Source organism: Dermacentor albipictus, chromosome 1, assembly GCF_038994185.2.
Source record: "Dermacentor albipictus isolate Rhodes 1998 colony chromosome 1, USDA_Dalb.pri_finalv2, whole genome shotgun sequence".
Lineage (NCBI taxonomy): Eukaryota > Metazoa > Arthropoda > Arachnida > Ixodida > Ixodidae > Dermacentor > Dermacentor albipictus.
The window spans coordinates 356,937,594-356,956,476 of record NC_091821.1 but is presented as its reverse complement, the minus strand read 5'-3'; the positions used below and the strand labels follow the sequence as shown (position 1 = coordinate 356,956,476).

The 18,883-nt window shown below is 43.9% G+C and overlaps 2 protein-coding genes across 2 annotated transcripts in view; one reads left to right on the top strand and one right to left on the bottom strand.

The window, feature by feature from the left end:
• The first annotated feature begins 9 nt into the window (after positions 1 to 9).
• Positions 10 to 1,912, top strand: LOC135902175 (large ribosomal subunit protein mL54-like). The gene is made up of 2 exons (XM_065432130.2): positions 10 to 185; positions 295 to 1,912. Exons 1-2 carry the CDS (start codon positions 65 to 67, stop codon positions 708 to 710), a joined length of 537 nt encoding a protein of 178 aa, XP_065288202.1. The 5' UTR covers positions 10 to 64; the 3' UTR covers positions 711 to 1,912.
• Positions 1,913 to 5,665: 3,753 nt separating this feature from the next.
• LOC135902155 (MAU2 chromatid cohesion factor homolog) overlaps positions 5,666 to 18,883 on the bottom strand; it is a 44,576-nt gene continuing 31,358 nt past the window's right edge. Inside the window, exons 15-16 of the mRNA XM_065432081.1 lie at positions 16,433 to 16,560; positions 5,666 to 8,902 (exon numbers count right to left, since the gene is read on the bottom strand). Of these exons, the coding sequence (XP_065288153.1) occupies positions 8,843 to 8,902; positions 16,433 to 16,560 (188 nt within the window). The 3' untranslated portion in view covers positions 5,666 to 8,842. The remainder of the gene's footprint in view (positions 8,903 to 16,432; positions 16,561 to 18,883) is intronic.

Sequence of the window (18,883 nt, the reverse complement as noted above, 5' to 3'; positions counted from 1 at the left end):
GCATGCCAGCAAGCGCGCACGAATACAAGCCAGATCAAGTGAAGACTGGAAAAAAAAAGAAAGCATGGCTGTTTGCACGTTGCTTCTTAGGTCTTGTAACAAAATACACCACAGAAATTCGTGGCAAACGTTTCAACAGTTGCTTACAAGAAGCTACGCAAAAAAGGCAACTGCAGCAGCTTCAGGTAAACATAATTTTACCTTCCATTTTCTTTCCCCTTTAAATGTCGTCCGCGAAATCCTACGGAGCGCACTGAGTGTAGGATGCTAACAGCACATCTCCGGTTGCCGCAGCGGGACTCAGCATCCAACCCAAGAAAAAAAAGCTACCAGTAGAAACGGATCCAGAAAAACTCGTGCGCTTCTGCTGCGGCAGCAACATACTCAAGGAAGGCCAGGACGTCGAGCTCGGTCCTGATGACTCGTACCCGTCCTGGCTGTGGGAGCTGCCGCTGAACGGACCACCGCCGTTGTCGGAGATGGACCCAGAGACTCCCGAGTACTGGGAATCTCTGCACCGGCGAGCGCTGCTGAACCAAAACAGGTTGCTCAGTAAAAGGCCCAAAGTTCAGATGCGCATCAACGAGAAGGAGAAGATTCGAAAGCTTAAGGCTTTACGCTTCCGCGCACTTGCAGCGTACCACTACGACCCAGGAGTGCCGCTGCGCGAGTACGAGGAACAGCTGAAACGAAACAGGCTCGACTGGTGATCGCTGTACAACGTGCGCGCTGTGGACTACTGCCAAACTTGCTGGCATATTTTTATGGTGTTTTTTTGCCGAGTACGGCAGTCGGAGTGGCGACAATTTCTTCCTCCGCGCACTTGACGGGCATCACGCGTTGGACGAACTCATTACTTGCTCGTTACGCTGTGCAATGCGTGTTCTAGGGACTATTACTCTGAAAATGGCGCAGTTAATTATTTTGCTCCTTTATGAGATACTGGTTCAAACACACTTCTTAAATATTATTTACAACCAACTGCATAATATTCGCTTGTGCACCTGAAAACATCGTACTGCCACGTTTTGACTTCATTAAGTTTTACTTTAGCAGCACCCTGTCATCACTACACTATTTACATGAAAAATTTACAGGCACAGGAATCTATGAAGGAGCCGTTTACATGCAGCCCAGGCACACAGCCTGCAAGTTTTAGTAGTATATGTGGCGTTGTAGTAGACTTGTGGCTTCTTCACCTCTTGACAAACTGCAGTGCAACATTGCACTTAAATTGACTTCTTTCATGGAACCTGCAACCCGAATACCGAAAATGTACAGGTGTGGAGAAAAGTAATTGGAACATAGGACCTGTGACTGAACTAAGCCCTCTAAATAAGCAGGGAGCTTAGGCCAAACTGCATTCCACTGTTCCTCCAGGAGGAAGCTAAAAATTTCATCACACATGCCCCGCCTGGCACTCGTAACCAGTTCACACCTTTCAGTCTTGCTTCTATCCGTGAATCAAAGTGCTCAGTTTCTGCTGCAAAAATTCACTAGTGTGACAGCACAGCTGCACTCCCATGTGATGAGGACATGTGTAGCGCATACAAAATGCAGAACAGCTGTGCTACCAGCACCATCACTCTGGGGAGTGTCTACACACAAAAGCTGCGACCAAAGGATGAAGAAACAGAGAAGTGTTAAATGGCTATGGTTGCTGGCCTGTGCATATGCACCATCCAATTCCTTGCTTCCCCCAAGGCTGCTAGAGAGCACTGGGACGCAGTTTGGCCACAGCTCTCGCAATCCAAATACCTTTGCGTGCACGCTAATGCTAGCCTGGTGTAGAAGGAGCCTGCATGCAAGAGACTTGTGCATTGTTAAGTGGATATTGCGAAGTCCTCATCGCTGTACTCTGTCTTAGGAACAGTACAAAATTGAGTTGTAATAAAGGCACTACAATCATTTATGCGTCAGGTTTGTTACCCTACTGAAATTGCTATCCTCATGCATTCTTTCAATTGTAAACTGCCTGGAGTTGGCTGGTAATACCTTGCTACATTAGCTTTTACAGCCATATGGCAATGAATAATACTTTGCATAGCTAAAATTTAGTTTAAAAAAAATTTGTAGAACTTAAACTGTGCAGCTGTTAAAAATATGGCAGCCACTGTTCACAGCTTGTCCACTGAAGCAAAAATTGACATCGCTAATCCTCTGGAGATGATTGCTGCCATTAATTCGATTAGCACTGATTCTTGTGATGGGTGTGTAATTGGTGATGATATGGTTATTGTATCCCCATGCACACGAGCACGGAGACTCTGGACACTCTAAGAACAGTTTACACCCTTTGGCATGCCCCTTCTGCCACACAACAATAATCGTCATCTGCCTTGATGCGCTTCCTTTCTTTATCGCTGCGAGCACGTGCGTTATCAGCATAGAACAGTTTACACCCTTTGGAGCGCCCCTTCTGAAAACGCGCATGCCGTTCATTAATGGAAAGTTCCGGGCTCGCAGCAATAAAGAAAGGAAACGCATCAAGGCAGATGAAGATTATTGTTATGTGGCAGAAGCGGCATGCCGAAGGGTGTAAGCTGTTCTTAGAGTGGACGCGTTAGGCATGTACAACATGCTGAGCGAGATTGCGGAGGCACAGGAACGGGGACAGATCACCAGGCTGTCCGGCACACCTGCGGGCAGATGGATCCTACGAGAAATTGGCGTCGTGCCTCGGGAGATCGAGTGTAACAAGCATGGGCTAACACCCGACCAGAGGAAAAAGATCAGGGCAGCCCCCCTGCCCAGGAATATGAACCCGAGCACAACATCAACAGAAGACTTGCTCGAGCCAAAGCACTCCTCCTCCTCCCAGCAGCCTCTGGGAACACATGCTGCTTTACGGATGCAGCCAAATATCCTGGCAGGCGAGCCTGCGTAGCAGCAGTGGTCAACAAAGATGGCACGGTCATCAACGCATGCACGGTATACACTGATAGTCCTGAAGTGGCCGAGCAGGCAGCCATCAGCCTTGCACTCCTAGAAAACAGTAAGGCTTGGTATACTGCGACTCCAAGAGGGCAGTTCTGTCCTTCGGAACAGGGAGCATATCCCCGACCGTTGGCAGAATACTTCGTGCTCAACACTTCACACCACACTACATCAGTTGGTTCCCGGCACACATGGGACCATTAGAGGGGCCGCTCCCTAACCTCAAGACGGCACACGAGGCCGCATGAGACCTACCATATTTACTCCAATCTAGGCCGACCCCGATTCTAAGCTGACCCCCGAAAGCCCAAAGCCAACAAAATATATATATATATATATATATTACCTCGAATGTAGGCCGAACAAAAAAAGCGAGGACAGCATTCACAAAATGCAAACAGCATTTATTGAATCTGAACGTGCAGAGCTCATTCAGCGTCGTCATCGCTGCTAGACTCGTCGCTGTGTTCCTTGGCACTGTGTCACCTTCAAACAGTGCACTATCTTCGGTACCGTCAAGCGCATTAGATATGCTGCACTTTTTAAAGGCGCGTACGATCAAAGTACCTGGGATGTCGTCCCACGCAGCATCTACCCAGCCCACCAGCTGCGATAGCAATGCACGTTTGATGCGGCCCGTTGCCGTTAGCATGTGGTCTTCGTCAGTCAATCAGTCCGTGTAATATTTCCGCAGACGATCCTTGAAAGGTTTGTTGATGCAGACATCAAGTGGCTGCAACTGGCCCATCATGCCGCCCAGTATGACAGCGAGGTCCGTGTTTGCTTGGGCGAGTGCAGCCTTCATATTGTCGGGTCAAGTGCCCATGGTAAGAGTCGATGACAAGGAGCGAGCTCTTTGTCAAAAGGGCTCCTGGACGCCGTTGCCACACAATCTTAACCCACTCTTCCACCATCACACCCATCATCCACCCGTTCTCATTTGCCCACAGAATGACATTTCTTGGGAAAGTTTCTCGAGCAGGCCGTGTCTTCCTTTTAAATATCATATAAGGAGTATGTCCATCAGCTGTGCAGCACAGCATCACAGTTGCGTGCTGCTTCTCGTAGCCTGCAGAGCGCACCTTCACCTCCTTGGCACCCTTTTCATTCATGGTGTACACCACTGGCAATATCAAAATACACAGCCGTCTGATCAGCGTTGCCAATTTGCCCAAGGTTGTAGGCTGCTGCTTCTCTCTTTCGCAGCACGTAGCGCTGAAAAGCTATCAGCTTTTCTTCGAAATCACTTGGCAGCTTCTGGGTGATTGAAGTGCGATGTCGGAGGCTGAAGCCGAAGCGCTTCATGAATTTCTGAAGCCAGCCCCGGCTGGCTTCGGAATCCTTTGGCGTTAGGCCTCGTTCCCTCCAAAGTTCCCTAGCTTTCGCTTCGAGAACTTCTGTTGCACTGGAAGGGCAGCTGCTCTCTGTGTCCGAACAAAGTTGGCCAAAACTGTCTCCACTTCATGGTGACGGTCTTTCTTTGGTCTGCTAAATGCCATCCTCATTGTGGCGCACGCAAAAACCTGCTGTCGTCGTCCCCTCCAACGACGGAAGTTTTTCTCGTCGACATCGAAGTCCCACCCGGCTTGAAGGTTCAACAACACCTCTGCGACTATCACTTGAAAGCGGCATTGTAGTGACATCTCCTGCTTGGTGCCATCGCGATAACACTACGCCGCACCCCAATACGGCCGACACGACACTGGTCAAAATGGCGACCTCTTGTGTACGGTTGGCTACTGGCTACTGGCACGGCTAGTAGCGGCTGCGATACTGACTTTTCTAAATGGCGCTAGCTATGCACCATATTTAGCAGTTTCAATGAAAAACTGGCGTGTTTTTTAAAATCCTCGAATCTAAGCCGACCCTAGAGTTTGGAATATGATTATTTGAAAAAAAAGCTATCAGCCTAGATTCGAATAAATACGGTAACTCACTGTGCAAGCCCAGACTTCCTCTCGGCAGGATGGGAGAGCAAGCGCGACCCCCTCATCACTTACAACGATCTCACCCAGCACTATAAGTTAGTCAGGAGAACCGTACCACTACCACACAAAGCACTCAATAAAGCACAAGAAGTCGCGTACAGGCTACTTCAGATGGGCACCTACCCATGCCCGGCCTTCCAGCACAAAATCTTTCCCGACGCACACCCTCACAATGCGTGTCGCTTTTGTCGCCGGGGGCCAGCACCACAAAGGAAGAGTGGGACCAAGCTCTACACAGCTCGGACCTTGAAGCACAGCTCTGGGCTGTCCATCAAGCCCGCAACGCGGCGGAGGGCAATGGCCTCTCTGTCCCTGTGTGGGAGCGACCCACTGCGCACTAATCGCGCATGCTGAGGGACCTCAATAAAGTTATTAATCTATCTATCCCCATGCCATTCGCATATTACGAAACTTTCGCAAACCCCAAAGGCAATGCAATGCTGCAGAGCATCTCAAAATGTTAGCCTGCATGAGGGAAGTAGAGAGAGGTAAGGATGCACTCACTTTATGAATACATCTGTAGCATACTTGGGTAATTCAACTACTCAGTAGCCTTGGGATACTGTGCTGGAGGACCCTAGTTGAAAATCCCACCATCAAAATCTTTATTTATTGACCACTTGTACGAGACCTTTGTGTCTACTTGGCATGCCAAACACGAAGAAAACTGCAAAGAAGTGTCACTTTAAACTGGCACTACTGTGTTTACAGTACGTGTCATTTCAGTAATTCCTCACGAGAAGGGATAAGCTATACATTTTATTCTAGCACAGGCGTAGGAATACTGGTAACCAGTATCCATACAAGTTTTCAATATGCAACAGGTTCATACAATTCTAGTAAATAAGTACCATATAAATGTAAATAACATAATACGCAGCAAATAAAATACAAAAAGGTAGTAGCAGTGCCATGAGCACATTATGAGCTTGCTGATATCATCCAGCCATCAGTCACAAACGCTACACTGGACGTCTGTGCTATGCGTAATAATGTTCTTTAAATGCATAAATATAATTGTACGCTGGTTCACAAAGCAGTACTTCGGCTACGTTCACACTTAGTCTCTGAGTGGGCAGAAGCAGAAAAAAAAAATGCCAAGTAATCTGCCCACTTTTCCGCCTAAGCGGCCGGAAAACCAAGTGGCAAGCCAGATCTATGTCGGACCAATTTGTTTCACCTTGGCGAAAGTGTGATGTCGTTATGCTTCGCCGAAAGCTGCGCTGGCATGTAAATATTAAAAATGCAACCCAAAGTATCAGTGCTTATACTAATTGACACAATGAAAAATTACTCAGCGGTGTACGATAAAACTCTCAGCCTCCACAAAGATACGTCCCACAAGGGCAAGATTTGGATGAAGATTGCCAAGGAACTGAGTACTAGCAGAAGGTGCAAGAGCAAAGCGTTGTTGTGTCCTAACTCCTCACTTTCGCACAGCTGGCCGATTTCATCACCGCCACTTCTGGGGCACCCGCTTCTTCAGCTGCTTATTCTGCATCTCCATAAAATAAAAGCTTAAATGAACAAAAACTGTTTATTTCATTTGTTCGTTCAAGAATCAGCGCAGGCAAAGCTGAACACCATCACTCATTTTGATGGCAAATGGATCAATGAACACACTGCTTGAAATGGTGTGGTGACGAGTGCCATTACGCAGACAAGTGTGCCCAGAGCAGGTAGATTTGGTGAAAGCAGCAAAGGCAGAACAGATGTCAATCAACATCTTGGACATGTGGAGAAAAAAATTTCCGCCCGCTTTGGACTTTTTTTCTCTCTTTTCGCTTCCCAAGAGTGAATGAAGCCGAAGTTTGTCTTATAGCACAAATATAGATTGTTTTAAGAATCTATGCAATGTGCTCACTAGTGTGGGTTTGCATGAGTGGAAAATTAATCATGAAAAGTTACTTAATAAAAAGAAAAGCCTGCTGCGTGCCCTGAGAAATCTGTACACAAGAAATCACAAACATCACTCATATTGAGCTTTGTCACATGCACCTTTCTGGACGGCTTGCATATGGAGGGAGGGAATACACTAACTAACATGGTTCTATGATACAGTGCATCCTTATTTAAAAGAAGCACACAGGAAAACCAGGATTTCATGTTTGTGCAGCACACATAAGACTGGATGAAAACAATACATGCGTATGCAAATATTCAAATCAAATATAAATCCAAGCAGTATTGGATTTGAGAGTTTTATATTTGGTTTCTTTGAACATTCAATCATGGCCAAATGTACAAGGCTTCAGTTAAAGGAGTCTAGCCAATGCACCTGATCTTGCACTTGATCGCTGATAAGCTCAAGTGAAGGCATATTGGCAGCGAGCTTCGTGCGACAGCTCTACACCGGCCACTCCAGCGGCTGCACTGCTTAGGCGGCTAAGCCTAACCAGCGCCACTTCATTGGCAAACATAGTTGTATCATGCCAGTCGACATGACTGCTATGCTTGCGGCATCTGAAATTTTGGCTATTGCCATTATACATTGTTGCTAGAGGTAGCTGGAGGTGCGGCAGGGAAGTCGGGAACAATAGCACATATTTGAAAAATCAGGGGTCTGGAAAGTTGGTTGGCAACTGTATGACATTTTTGTTACCAGGATATATACATTGTGGCATGCTTCACAGTAACTAATACAAGTCGGACCTTGCATTTTCAATTTCGTTATAGCAGGCGTACAAATACTCCACTGAAATAAAGCATGTCCAACCAAATTTTGCATTCACTTTATATCTGATAATTTGTGATATTGAGGTTCGACTGTATACGTAATCAATTTTGTAATGTCACTACCAGAACACCTCTAGTTTATTGCAAATGTAATAAAACAACGCGAGTGAATGGGGGCACAAAACAACACCAAAATAATTTGGCACAAGCGCTGTCTACCAAATGTACATTTATTGTGAATGCGTGAAAACTTCCAATAACCACAATTAATGATCAGTTGGCAGGCAGCCACTTGTGCAATATTGTTGTTTTTCTGTCCTTTGCCCTCATTAAACATTAAAGTTGGCAGACAGCTCTTCTGTGACATTTTTCTTTTATATTGGCCTCATAAGCCTGCTCACTGCACAAATATGCGTGCTATCCGATTTGTTGAGGTCGACATGCTTTGCAAAGTTTCCAAGCTCTGAAAATCATTTGGAAATATCAAAGGCAGCATGGTGAAACTGAAGGAGACTTCAATGTATGAGCTAATCTTAGGCCACAGGTTTTAAACAATTTCTTTTACATACTACTAAGGGCAAATATTTCTCACACACAGAGCAGCAATGCTTTTTCACAGCATATGCGTAGAACTTCTCACGGTAGCATTGCCAGGCCACCAGTTGTTGCACGATGCTATATACAAAACAGTTTTTTTTTTTTTTCATTCTGTCCCTCCACTTTGGTAACTTTCTAAATAAAAGGCATATGACACATAAATACATTCCACAGGCCTGTAAATATAAACACATGGGGAAAATTTTACAAGTGAACAGATGTTGACTGCACATCAAATGCCCACAACTGTGGACAGCTATGAATGAAGTGAATCATTTTTTTTTTCTTAGACTTAAAGAACAGTCAGTTGTGTCTGCTAAGGTTCATTTATACATTGTGGCTAACGAACACACGTATATCAATAGGACCGAAGTGTATTACAGAAAATCTCTGAGTAACAAGTTCAAAGGAAACGAAAGATGAATACCTATACACTTGAGTCCCATGTCTGCGACAATAGACAGCAAGGGGAAAACATTTTTACAGCCTATCACAATGTGGCAAACATGACATACTCTTACATAGGGCCTCTGGCTGGCAAGGAACCTTGCTCAAGAGGGCATTTGCACAGATGGGTTTGTCACCAACTATAAGCGTGCAGGCATAGGATGTTGGCTTCGAAAGAATCCCTTAACAATGCCAGCTTATGGAATTGCCGAGCTGGTTGATGCTGTGTTCATAACAGGGGGCTCTCCATCAATCCACTGCAGTTCAAGAAAAAGTGAGAGAGAACAAGAATGAATGTAAGTTGCAATGCATGTAATATATAAACAAAATATATTGCATAGCACAAGCACTAACATGATGTCCAATCAGCTAAGATGCTTCTATTCATGCCAATTACTTCCACTCTAAGCAACCATGCTGACTTTGGCCAAGCATTGTTTTAGGATTTTCCATCATACATTCATGCTCTCTGCAAGCAATACATGAATTTCACCACAAGTCCCAATAGATTGCTGTGACAAAAGCCGCTACTGGTAGCCACAGCCTCATCCACGCTGAAACGCAAATATGGACAGAGACACTCAGCTTGCCTAATGACAGGTTTGCAGTACCTCTTTTTGTTATGTGGTGAACCAAGATACAAGCCTCTTGCTCTCATCTTTATAAAAAAAAAAAAATTGTTTCGTTTTTCTTTTTTTAAATCTTAGTAGCCAATGCAGTGAGAACAGAAGAACTCCGCAGATGTGTTCCCACTTTTCATACCTGCTCTGTCACATATGGGTGGGTCCCTTCGCAAAGCCCACAAACTTCAAAGTACAGGGGCACCCTGTTGATATGTTTCTTTAAGGGATCTTGGAAAAATAATGCAACAGCCGGAAAAACTTAACAGTGAGGAAGGTCTCAAGTAGCCACAGCAATGTCAGAAACAGCCCCGAATGGCTGCTAGTACAGTGATTAGACGTCTTGGCGGTCGCACTGTGACTGGAGACAGCGCGTGTGCACCTGTGTAATTAAGGAACACAAACTATGTTCCGTGACAGTTGCCCCTTTATACTATTAATATATGCTTCGCCTTATAACAAAATTGTATTGCGGCAAAGATGGCTTTAGGGAATCGGCAAAAATTACAACCGCGCCAAGGCATGTTTATCGCGACTCGCGATCGCATACTCTCGGCATTTCGGAGTGGGGCCATGGGCAAGGCTTGACAGGCTTAACTTCGAGTATACATTTATTGTCTTCGTGCATGAGTGAATGCGCCTCTGGACCGCTAAATTTACATGACCGCCACGTTCAAATGCAACGCAAGATTCAGAAACATTACAGAATGGCGACGTATCAGATGGGAACATAATGCATAGGAGTCAATGTGCTTTAGGTCGGGATCACAAAACCGTGACATAGCAGGCTGGAAAACATAACAGCGAGGAGCCTATCAAAGGGGTTATACTGTATTAAATTCCCACCTGACCAGGATGTCACAGTTCTGTGGCATTTCTACACCTTATGTTGCACCTTAAACAAGGCACTGACATGAAAAACTTAATGGTGTATAGAAGAGAACACGGTGTTCACTGCACAAACATACGTTGTGGGGATGCGCGACCCTCGCGCCTCCCCTGATGTTTTTCTCGCATAGCGCGTCTCCTATGGTCCCGCTTCGCTGTGTGGCCTGCGTGACGTCAGCGCGGTCGATGTGGTTGAAGCGCAGTCCGAGAGATGGCGCTAGTGTTGCGCTGCTGCGGGGTTACTTGGGTGCGGGAGAGACAAGGCGCTCTCTCTTGGGTTGGAGACAGCGAGCAGCACGGACGTGCCGCGCGTGCAGCGACCCTCTTTCCCGGCGGTTCGGCAAACAGCGCGGACATTCCGCGCGCGCGGCGACCGATGCTTCTGTGAGACTGCCTCGCGTGGCCGCCTTCGAACGCGCCACGATTCGCGTGACTATACACGCGAACGACCAGGCGTTGGGATCCAGCATGGAGCGAACATATTCGCTCGCGAGGACGCGGTGAGTTGGACTTCTAGATTTGTCGCGCGCCCATCGGCATGTTTTGTGGATAGCAACTCGGCTACCAGGCATTGATGTATGAAAGGTGCAATAAATGCCCTTGTGATTGTTTGCACTACTGCGTTGTCGTTCCTTTGTCCCAAGAGTACGGGAGGAGAATGCCCCATCAGACCCCCCCCCCATCAGGCTCCTTTGTTTCCCAGTATACTACTATAGTCACAGGAGTTCCGCAAGGATCAGTTTTGGGGCCCATACTGTTCTCGCTATATGTAAACGACCTCCCAACAATACTAAAGTCATCAAAATGTATCATGTACGCTGACGATACCACGCTATTATTTTCGGGTAAATCTCCTGGAATATTGCAGAACACTATAAACAGCGATTTATCCAACATATCAACTTGGTTTGCTTGTAATAAATTAACACTTAACAGAGATAAGACAAAATACATAGTTTTCAACTCCCGTTATTCCAGGGGTGACACAATTGGCATGCAAATTCACCTTCTAGGTGGAACAACAGAACAGCTCGATCACATGACATATTTAGGGGTATTATTGGACTGCAACTTAAACTGGAGACCACATATGTCAAGTATATGCGCGAAATTAGCTTCGGCTTGCTATTTATTAATAAAATGAAGGGAATATCTTGACTTTAGCGTACTTAAAGTTGTTTACTTTTCCATATTTCACTGTCGCATCACATACTGTTCTGAATCATGGTCTAGCACATATAAAACATACATAGATCCCGTTTTTCGGTTACAGAAAAGGGCCCTGCGCATTATGACATACACAAGCCCACATGATAATACTGACATGCTGTTCTGTCGTCTCGGTATATTACCTTTATCTCTGGCATGCAAAATGAAAGTTGCCATTTTGATTAACAATATCTTACATGGGAATCACTCATTATCACCAAGCCTGTTTATTACACCTAATTGCAATACAAGGGGTGCAACAAATATAAATTTTAACCTACCTATCACTCGTAACACGTATGGCCAACGACTACTTGAGTTTCATGGTGCTAAAATTTGGAATACAGTACCTCTTGAGGTAAAAATGGCCAACAATTTCGTGTCTGCTGTAAAAAAGCTATACCTATCAAAAAGTACGTGATTTTTTGTCAGCCTGGTTCTCCACCTGTTTCATACTGTGCTGGATCTATTCAGAAAGCCTAAACACTTCAACACAGACCCTTGCAAATGTGTCACTTCTACGTATAATATGCTATGTCGGTTTTTTCATTGTGTATGTGCATGTATTCTACTGACAGTTCTGTTTTATTACCATTGATTGATATGCACTGTTTTTCTTTTTTAATGGTTTTAATTGTATGTATCCACCTAACTGTATTAGGTTGTATCATTAAAAAACTAGATAAGCGCATGACATTGTAGCTGCTACTACAAATATGACTATGGGCCTACACTAGCCCTTGGCTACAGGCCCAACAGTTCCTTTGTACAAATTATTATCAATGAAAAATAAACTGAATTGAATTGAATTGAAAATTGAAACGTTATCCAATATGCAAACAAACCTCATTTATACAGGGTGTCTCAGCTAACTTTAGCCAGAGCTTAAAAATATGCCAATGCACTCAAAGTCAATGCGATCAAATGCATGTTGCTGACTATTGTATGGAGTAAGCCACACCATTTTTGTATTCACCTTAATTGCATAATTTATCAAAATTAATTAAACTTCAACAGCAACGAACTTAGGTGACAAATTTCAATTAGAAACTTGTAGAGCACTTTGCAAAATGTCCAATTAAAAAGTTTATAACTTTCTATCGATTAGGTGTTAGTACTTTTCCGCTTACTGCAGATGCCCGTGAAATAAAGAAAAAAAACCATCTGACATACCCGCTTGCGCGCCATGATTGCAGCGCTCCCAAACTTTCCGCATACAAACAAACATAGTATCTAGCAGGATGTGCTGCCGCTTAAAAGGCGACAGGGCAGTAACAAAGGTGTTGGCTGTGCGATTTACGCCAGCGATGTGCTTCCCTCGCAGCACTTCACGATAGCAATAAGCAGATGCAACGGCAGCACACCCGGCTAAATGCTATGTTTGTTTGTACTCGGGAGGTTTGGGAGCGCTGCAATAACAGCACGCATGCAGGCATGACACGTGGTTTTTCTTGTTTTCGCTGGCATCTGCAGTAAGCGGAAAAATACTAATACCGAAAAGATAGTTGGAATAGTTGGAAACTCTTTAATCGGACGTTTTACAAACTGCTCTACAACTTCCTAATTGGAATTTTTTTGCCTAACTTCATTGCTTCTGAAGTTGGTTAATCAATTGTGACTAATTATGTAATTAAGCAGAGTAGAAAAGATAGTGTGACATGCTCCATACAATATTCAGCAACATGCATTTAGTTGCATTGTCTTAGAGTGCATTGGCACATTTTTAAACTCTGGCTAAAGTTAGCTGGGACACCCTGTATGCATTTTAGCTGTCCGGCAACATGGCGCATCATGGCCGCTGCTGCTAGTTGGCCGTCAGTGGTGTTGCATTATTTGTTTACCACACTCCACTAGTAGCTACTGCACCCAATGCACAAAAAAAGCCAGAAGCAAGTGGTCTCTGGCAAGAACATATCCGTTAACACCCATTCAAGGTTTCCACAAACCCTGAAAGTGGATGATACACTCATTGACACGTTAAAGCTCTGCTGTCTTCATTTCTAAAGGGGCACTAAAGAGAAAAATAAATTTAGCTGTATTAGTAAACTACTTTTCTGCAATACCAAGAAATCCACTCTTAACACGAGAATAGGCAAACTCTAAAGACAGGCAGCGGCACTGCCTTGAAGTTCCCAACCTACTCAGCGTGATGTCATGACTTTGATGGTGATTGCTCAGGCCTAATTGAGCTTTCATCGTTAAGAAGAAGCATTAGCTTGGGCTCAACTCCGATGCTGCCTACTCAAATACATGTAAACCACGAAAATGCTTTTCTGAGGTAACCCCTAGGCCAATTTTAATTAAATTTGTTGCATTTGAGAAAGAAAGAAAACAAAATTCTAGTGACCATTAGATGCAGAATTTTGATTTAGGGTCTCTGCTTTTTATACAAAATTTGCCGAAAATGTATAAGTTTGAAAGAAAAAATAGAAGCACGAAGCTTAGAAATCCGTCACTCTCCATCAAGAACACATATAACAGTTCTGGAAACATCCTTTGTCAGGACATTTAATGTGGACAAATTTGACATATCAGTTTAAATCTTACGTGAATTTGTTGCTATGTTTACAAAGGTTTTACAAAAGTCCAACTCGCATATTAGTCGTGTATTTAAGAGTCATCTATATTATCAATTTTGTCCACTTTGGATGTACTATTAGATGCAATTTACAGAATTGTGATATCACTTGTCATTGCCGAGTTACAGAATTGTATACCTGATAGTTTCGTTTTCAGAAAATTTGCAATATCCAATAATTTTATTTTAAAAATGAACGGCCTAAATCAAAAACCTACTTGCAAATAGTTACATCTAAACTTTTTCTTTGAAATGCAACAAACCTCATCAAATTTGGTGCAATTTGGTGGTTGCTGAGAAAAACAACTGCTTTCCCATGTATTTAGATAGGGGGCACCTAGCTAAAAGCCATCCTCTTAAGGATGGACTGCACTGTGTTCTAAAGGAGGCAAAAACTGAATTCAGCAAGTTTCAAGAACATTTACTGTGCCACAGTGGCCGATATATTAGAAAATACTTTGAAATTCTTTACGTCCCATTGACCAATTAATACTGGAGCTTCAGTGCAAAATTAAAAAGAAAATTAGTTTAAAAAATGGAAGTTTCGTCTTCATTTTTTGTACTGGTAGTAGTAATTAACTTCTTTACTGCAAAATTAACAAGAGTAGAGTTTTGAAAGGATATTTTATTAGTTTAAACTTATTTAGTGTCCAAGGACGTTTCCCTCCCCCCACCCCCCCCACCCCCCCAAGGTCCATGATGAACACATATTTAGGGTTCTGTTGGATATACATTTCAAAGCTACAATGAACTCTCAAGCAACAAAAGATGGCGTTCTCAGACCACCTTTCTTTCTTTCTGGTTCTTTACTGGGACTGAAAGGCTACACTGCAAAACATCAGACATCAAACTAATAAAACTGGCAGACTCGTGCCTTTTCTTCTTCCACGCCTGTAAATTAGAAATTTGTAAATACAGAAGAACCTCGTTCATATGCTTAGGGCAAAAATGCGAGATAAAACATACTAACTGGGAAAACGTACAATCACTAAAAGTCACTAGTAAAGTCGCTAGAAAACTAAGCAGACTCTAGTGTAGGTGACATTTTCGTGATGTGAAGCATTGCGTGAATCATTGCTACACGAAACGCCGACGCCTGCGACGCTTGTGGGGCCCGAGTGGCTAGAGACACCCATCGTCGTTTTTTGAGGGTTCGACAAGCTAACGTTTACGCTGCTCAAATTCGTCCTGGGTCATCAGCTTCTTCGGGCGGGGTATATTGGCGGGAAGTTTTTATGTGCCCACACAGCGAGAATCGTTGCAACATGGGACTTCGACACGCATCAAGCTGGTGAGGTCTGAACAGCCCGAGATGCACACTGTCGTTTTTCTGTTGTGCGGTGTTACGAGACGGAGACGTGAAAGCAAAATGAAATCGTGCTGGTGAGTGACGCGGAATACAATGCCACCAGAGCAAAACATGACACTGATTTCGTGACAGTGGCGCGTTTGGGTGATCACCTGTTAAGAGCGTGCATCGTGGCATAGCGTCATTGTAAGCATACTTGCACAGTTTAAATACAATGCCGCCAGAGCGAAACATGACACTCTCTTTGCGTTGGCAGCGTGTTTGGGTTATCGCCTATTAAACACATCCAGTACGCATCCAATGGCACTACTCCCCACATGTGCAGTGGAACATATAGGTAAAGACGATTATTGCACAACTGTGAATGTGATGCGAGACGACCCAGCCCGCGAGGAGATGTGCTGGTACCAGAAAAGGAAACTGAGTGCGTGCCAGCATATTCACTTCAGGCAGGCGGGAGAGTACTGTGGGGAAACTGCCTTGGTGGGTGCTTATCACTCTTGATTACATTTGCCTTGCACCTTTTCTTGTTCACATAGGATCTAGCGGCTGGAAAACGCATCATACAATTGCAATTTGACGGTGTACAGAATACTGATGCCAAAAGATCTTGTTTTCTGAGAATGCATTAACCGAGCGTAATTCTATTGGATCATTCTTTATGTTCTCGATCGCGAATGTTGGCACCGGTAAATTGTACGGAATGGCATCATATGAACGAAGTTCCACTCTATACTGCAGAGCTGTAGGGGGCGTTAAGATTGGATAGAACACATCTTTAAATAGTTTTCTCTGAGCACGCATCTTTAGTGAGATACAATCACATATTATTAATGATGAATTACCTTTAGAAGCAGCTCACAAGCAGTAGCAAACTTCTAACAACAGTAATTGACAAGCAACATGTTGTTTCTAGGTCACAGTGACTTCAGCAACTCTGCTGTTGCTGATTTTGCCTGCTACAGAAACTAAAGGAATACACTTGCACAAAGGAAGTAGCCCTTTGGTGCCCTTTCACCATCAGAAGACTTGCAAAGGTACGGGTGGAAGCTGGCAAGCTAAACTTTTTCGTGAACAAAGTTTTTCTGAAGATACGCAAAATTTGTGAAATCGTAAAACAAGCCCGAATTTGTAAACTTTACAGAAAATTCAGGAGAATTGGCAAGTATGTGTCCCTGCTCACCTGTATCAAGTTGTGTTCTGGCAGCTGGGATGCCTGAAAGTGGTCCTTGAGCAACAGTTGTGAGAAACTGGCGTGCGTCTGGATGGCTTCCTGCTCCTGCAGTGGCTGGCCGCACAGTCGGTACAGGTCTGCACAAAGCAGCGCGTTTTCATTCCGAGACAATGAAAAAGCATCTGGGCTACTTTGAGCAACTTCTGTCGCTACAAGTGGTAAGTAAGTAGTAAGGAATGGTAAGTCAAAGCTCTTGACGCATATCACTATGTAAGGAACAAAAGAGAAGCTTTTCAATGCTGGTCAACAACGGCTTGGTACCAAACTTGGTGCAGTGTAGACAATATTCATCCAACAAGTTTCTTTTTTTTATTAATGATACAATACGATCTCGGTAAATGGAAATTGCTTAAACAGGATTTTCACTTACACGGTACAATATTACACTGGAGTAAACAATGGCCACATTGTCAACATCAAACTACAGGTTACTGAGCCTGCTATGATCTCACTGCAGTTCTGCCAAGCAGTCGCACGGGTTCTTATTTGAAATTTTTCGAGTGAAGAGGAGAGCACAAGTCCTCGTGCATAAGAACATTCACAAGGCCAGAAGCTCGAAAACATCAAATTATAAAAGCTGCCTACTGGAAAAGGCGCACGAATTGTGCCAACTCAAGCTTTAGAGCTGCACATTTACCTGCTGCAACATTTGCAGCGTTCACTTGTGCTTCACAGCAGCAAGTAATTATCTCATGCAGTTTTGCAGCGTAAGCAGCTAAGAAGCACACATAAATGTTAAGTTCCCTTAAGGCACATAAGGACATATGTCCCAGAGAGTAACATTTAAGGTATAAAATATACATTTTTAAAAGTATTTCGGTGATGTTTGGAAACCCCTAATAAAAAAATAAAGTACAACACATCAACGATATCTTGGATCATTTGCTTATTTACCTGAGGGGATTAACTGCACCCTTCCCTTATAATCGTGACCACCTAATAAATGAATAAATACAGGAACTAGCTACTAAATTCACTTAATATGCTCAAGATACGTAACAGTGCTAGGAGGGTCTATGACATATATATATATAGTGCTGCACCCCTTTCTCAGTAAACTCCTGTTACTTTAAACATACAATAGAATCTCGGTGTTTCGAACTCAAAGGGGACAGGAAATTCATCCAAATAAAATGGAGATCGAACTAAGGAGACTCCCTTTGAATATAGCACCCAATCAATTGTGTGGTAGAGTGCGCAAGAAAATCACTGGGCTCGCATTGAAAAAGTCTTATCCTTCCTCCATCAGCAGGTGACATTTGCCAGAAAAAGCCTGGGTTTTGTATGAAGTCCAAGTGCAATAAGATCACGCATCGCACACCATTTGCTATGGGTGCGAGGGGAAACATGAGAGGATTAGCCAAGAAGGATGCTGCCTTGACGCACACCGTACTCCCACGTGCCCAATGCTGAAGATGACATGAACGAGCTTGTGCTAGGGGGGAGGGGGGGGGGATGAACATGCACATGCTGGGGGCTCCTTCCTGTTTCCATTAAAGGGACCGACAACCCCTCAGAATAGGACTCGAGATAGCCTCGCTCAAGGAAAGATCATGTCTAGTATTGTCTGAAACAAGCACTGTCTTCTCCATTAAACGAGGATTTATATTCAATTCTTCACAACAAATCGCAATAAGTTGCCTTTGGTGCTGTCACATGGCAAAAGCATGACAAAGAATAGGACGCCTTATCATGTGACCTATTCGTGTATGCGGCTCCTTTGCCCCTCTTAAACATTGAAATGCAATACATTTATTTCTATTATAAGCTTTTTATGTAACGTACAATGTGTAGCAATATCTTTGATTGTTGTGAGTAGAAATGTGATGCCATGGCTTCCGAGATAGTGGTGCTGTGAGAACTTGCACCCATGGCCTAAAGAAGGCACCAGATTGCCATTAGCTAGCACTAGGATTTTCAGCCACTGCAGACGCAGCAACTTACTACAGCAGCATTTTATTTTCAGAAGGGGTGAAAAAGCCAAATGCGGATGGTTAACAAAAGTTGCGCTCATGTCTGCAAAAGCAATCTATCGTTCTGCCTTCCTGATTTGCAAAGTGGATTATAGGCATTGCTATCACTTCTCAGTGTTGCTAGCATTGGGATTTCTCTATGGATTGCTCAGACCGAAAAATTCTGCTTACAACATTTCTACACACTTTTGTAAGTAATGGCTGCAGGTATTAAGAGACTTATGTGGGCTAGTTGGTTGCTGGCTTGATGGAACATGGTCATAACGCCACGGTTTTGAGGATAAGACTGTTTTTTGTGCGTTCTTTCTATGTCCTATCCTCAAAAATGCGCCATTATAACCATGTTCCATCAAGGCTACTGGTATGAACACTTCAGGAGACGAACGTTTCATTGTGCCATAAAAATGTGGGTCCTTAAATATCAGTT

Excerpts from the sequence above, each read along its gene's own strand:
- LOC135902175 (XM_065432130.2), top strand. The coding sequence starts at position 65 with ATGGCTGTTTGCACGTTGCTTCTTAGGTCTTGTAACAAAATACACCAC. Across the intron at positions 186-294 it reads GGCAACTGCAGCAGCTTCAG|CGGGACTCAGCATCCAACCC; the intron begins GTAAACATAATT and ends CGGTTGCCGCAG.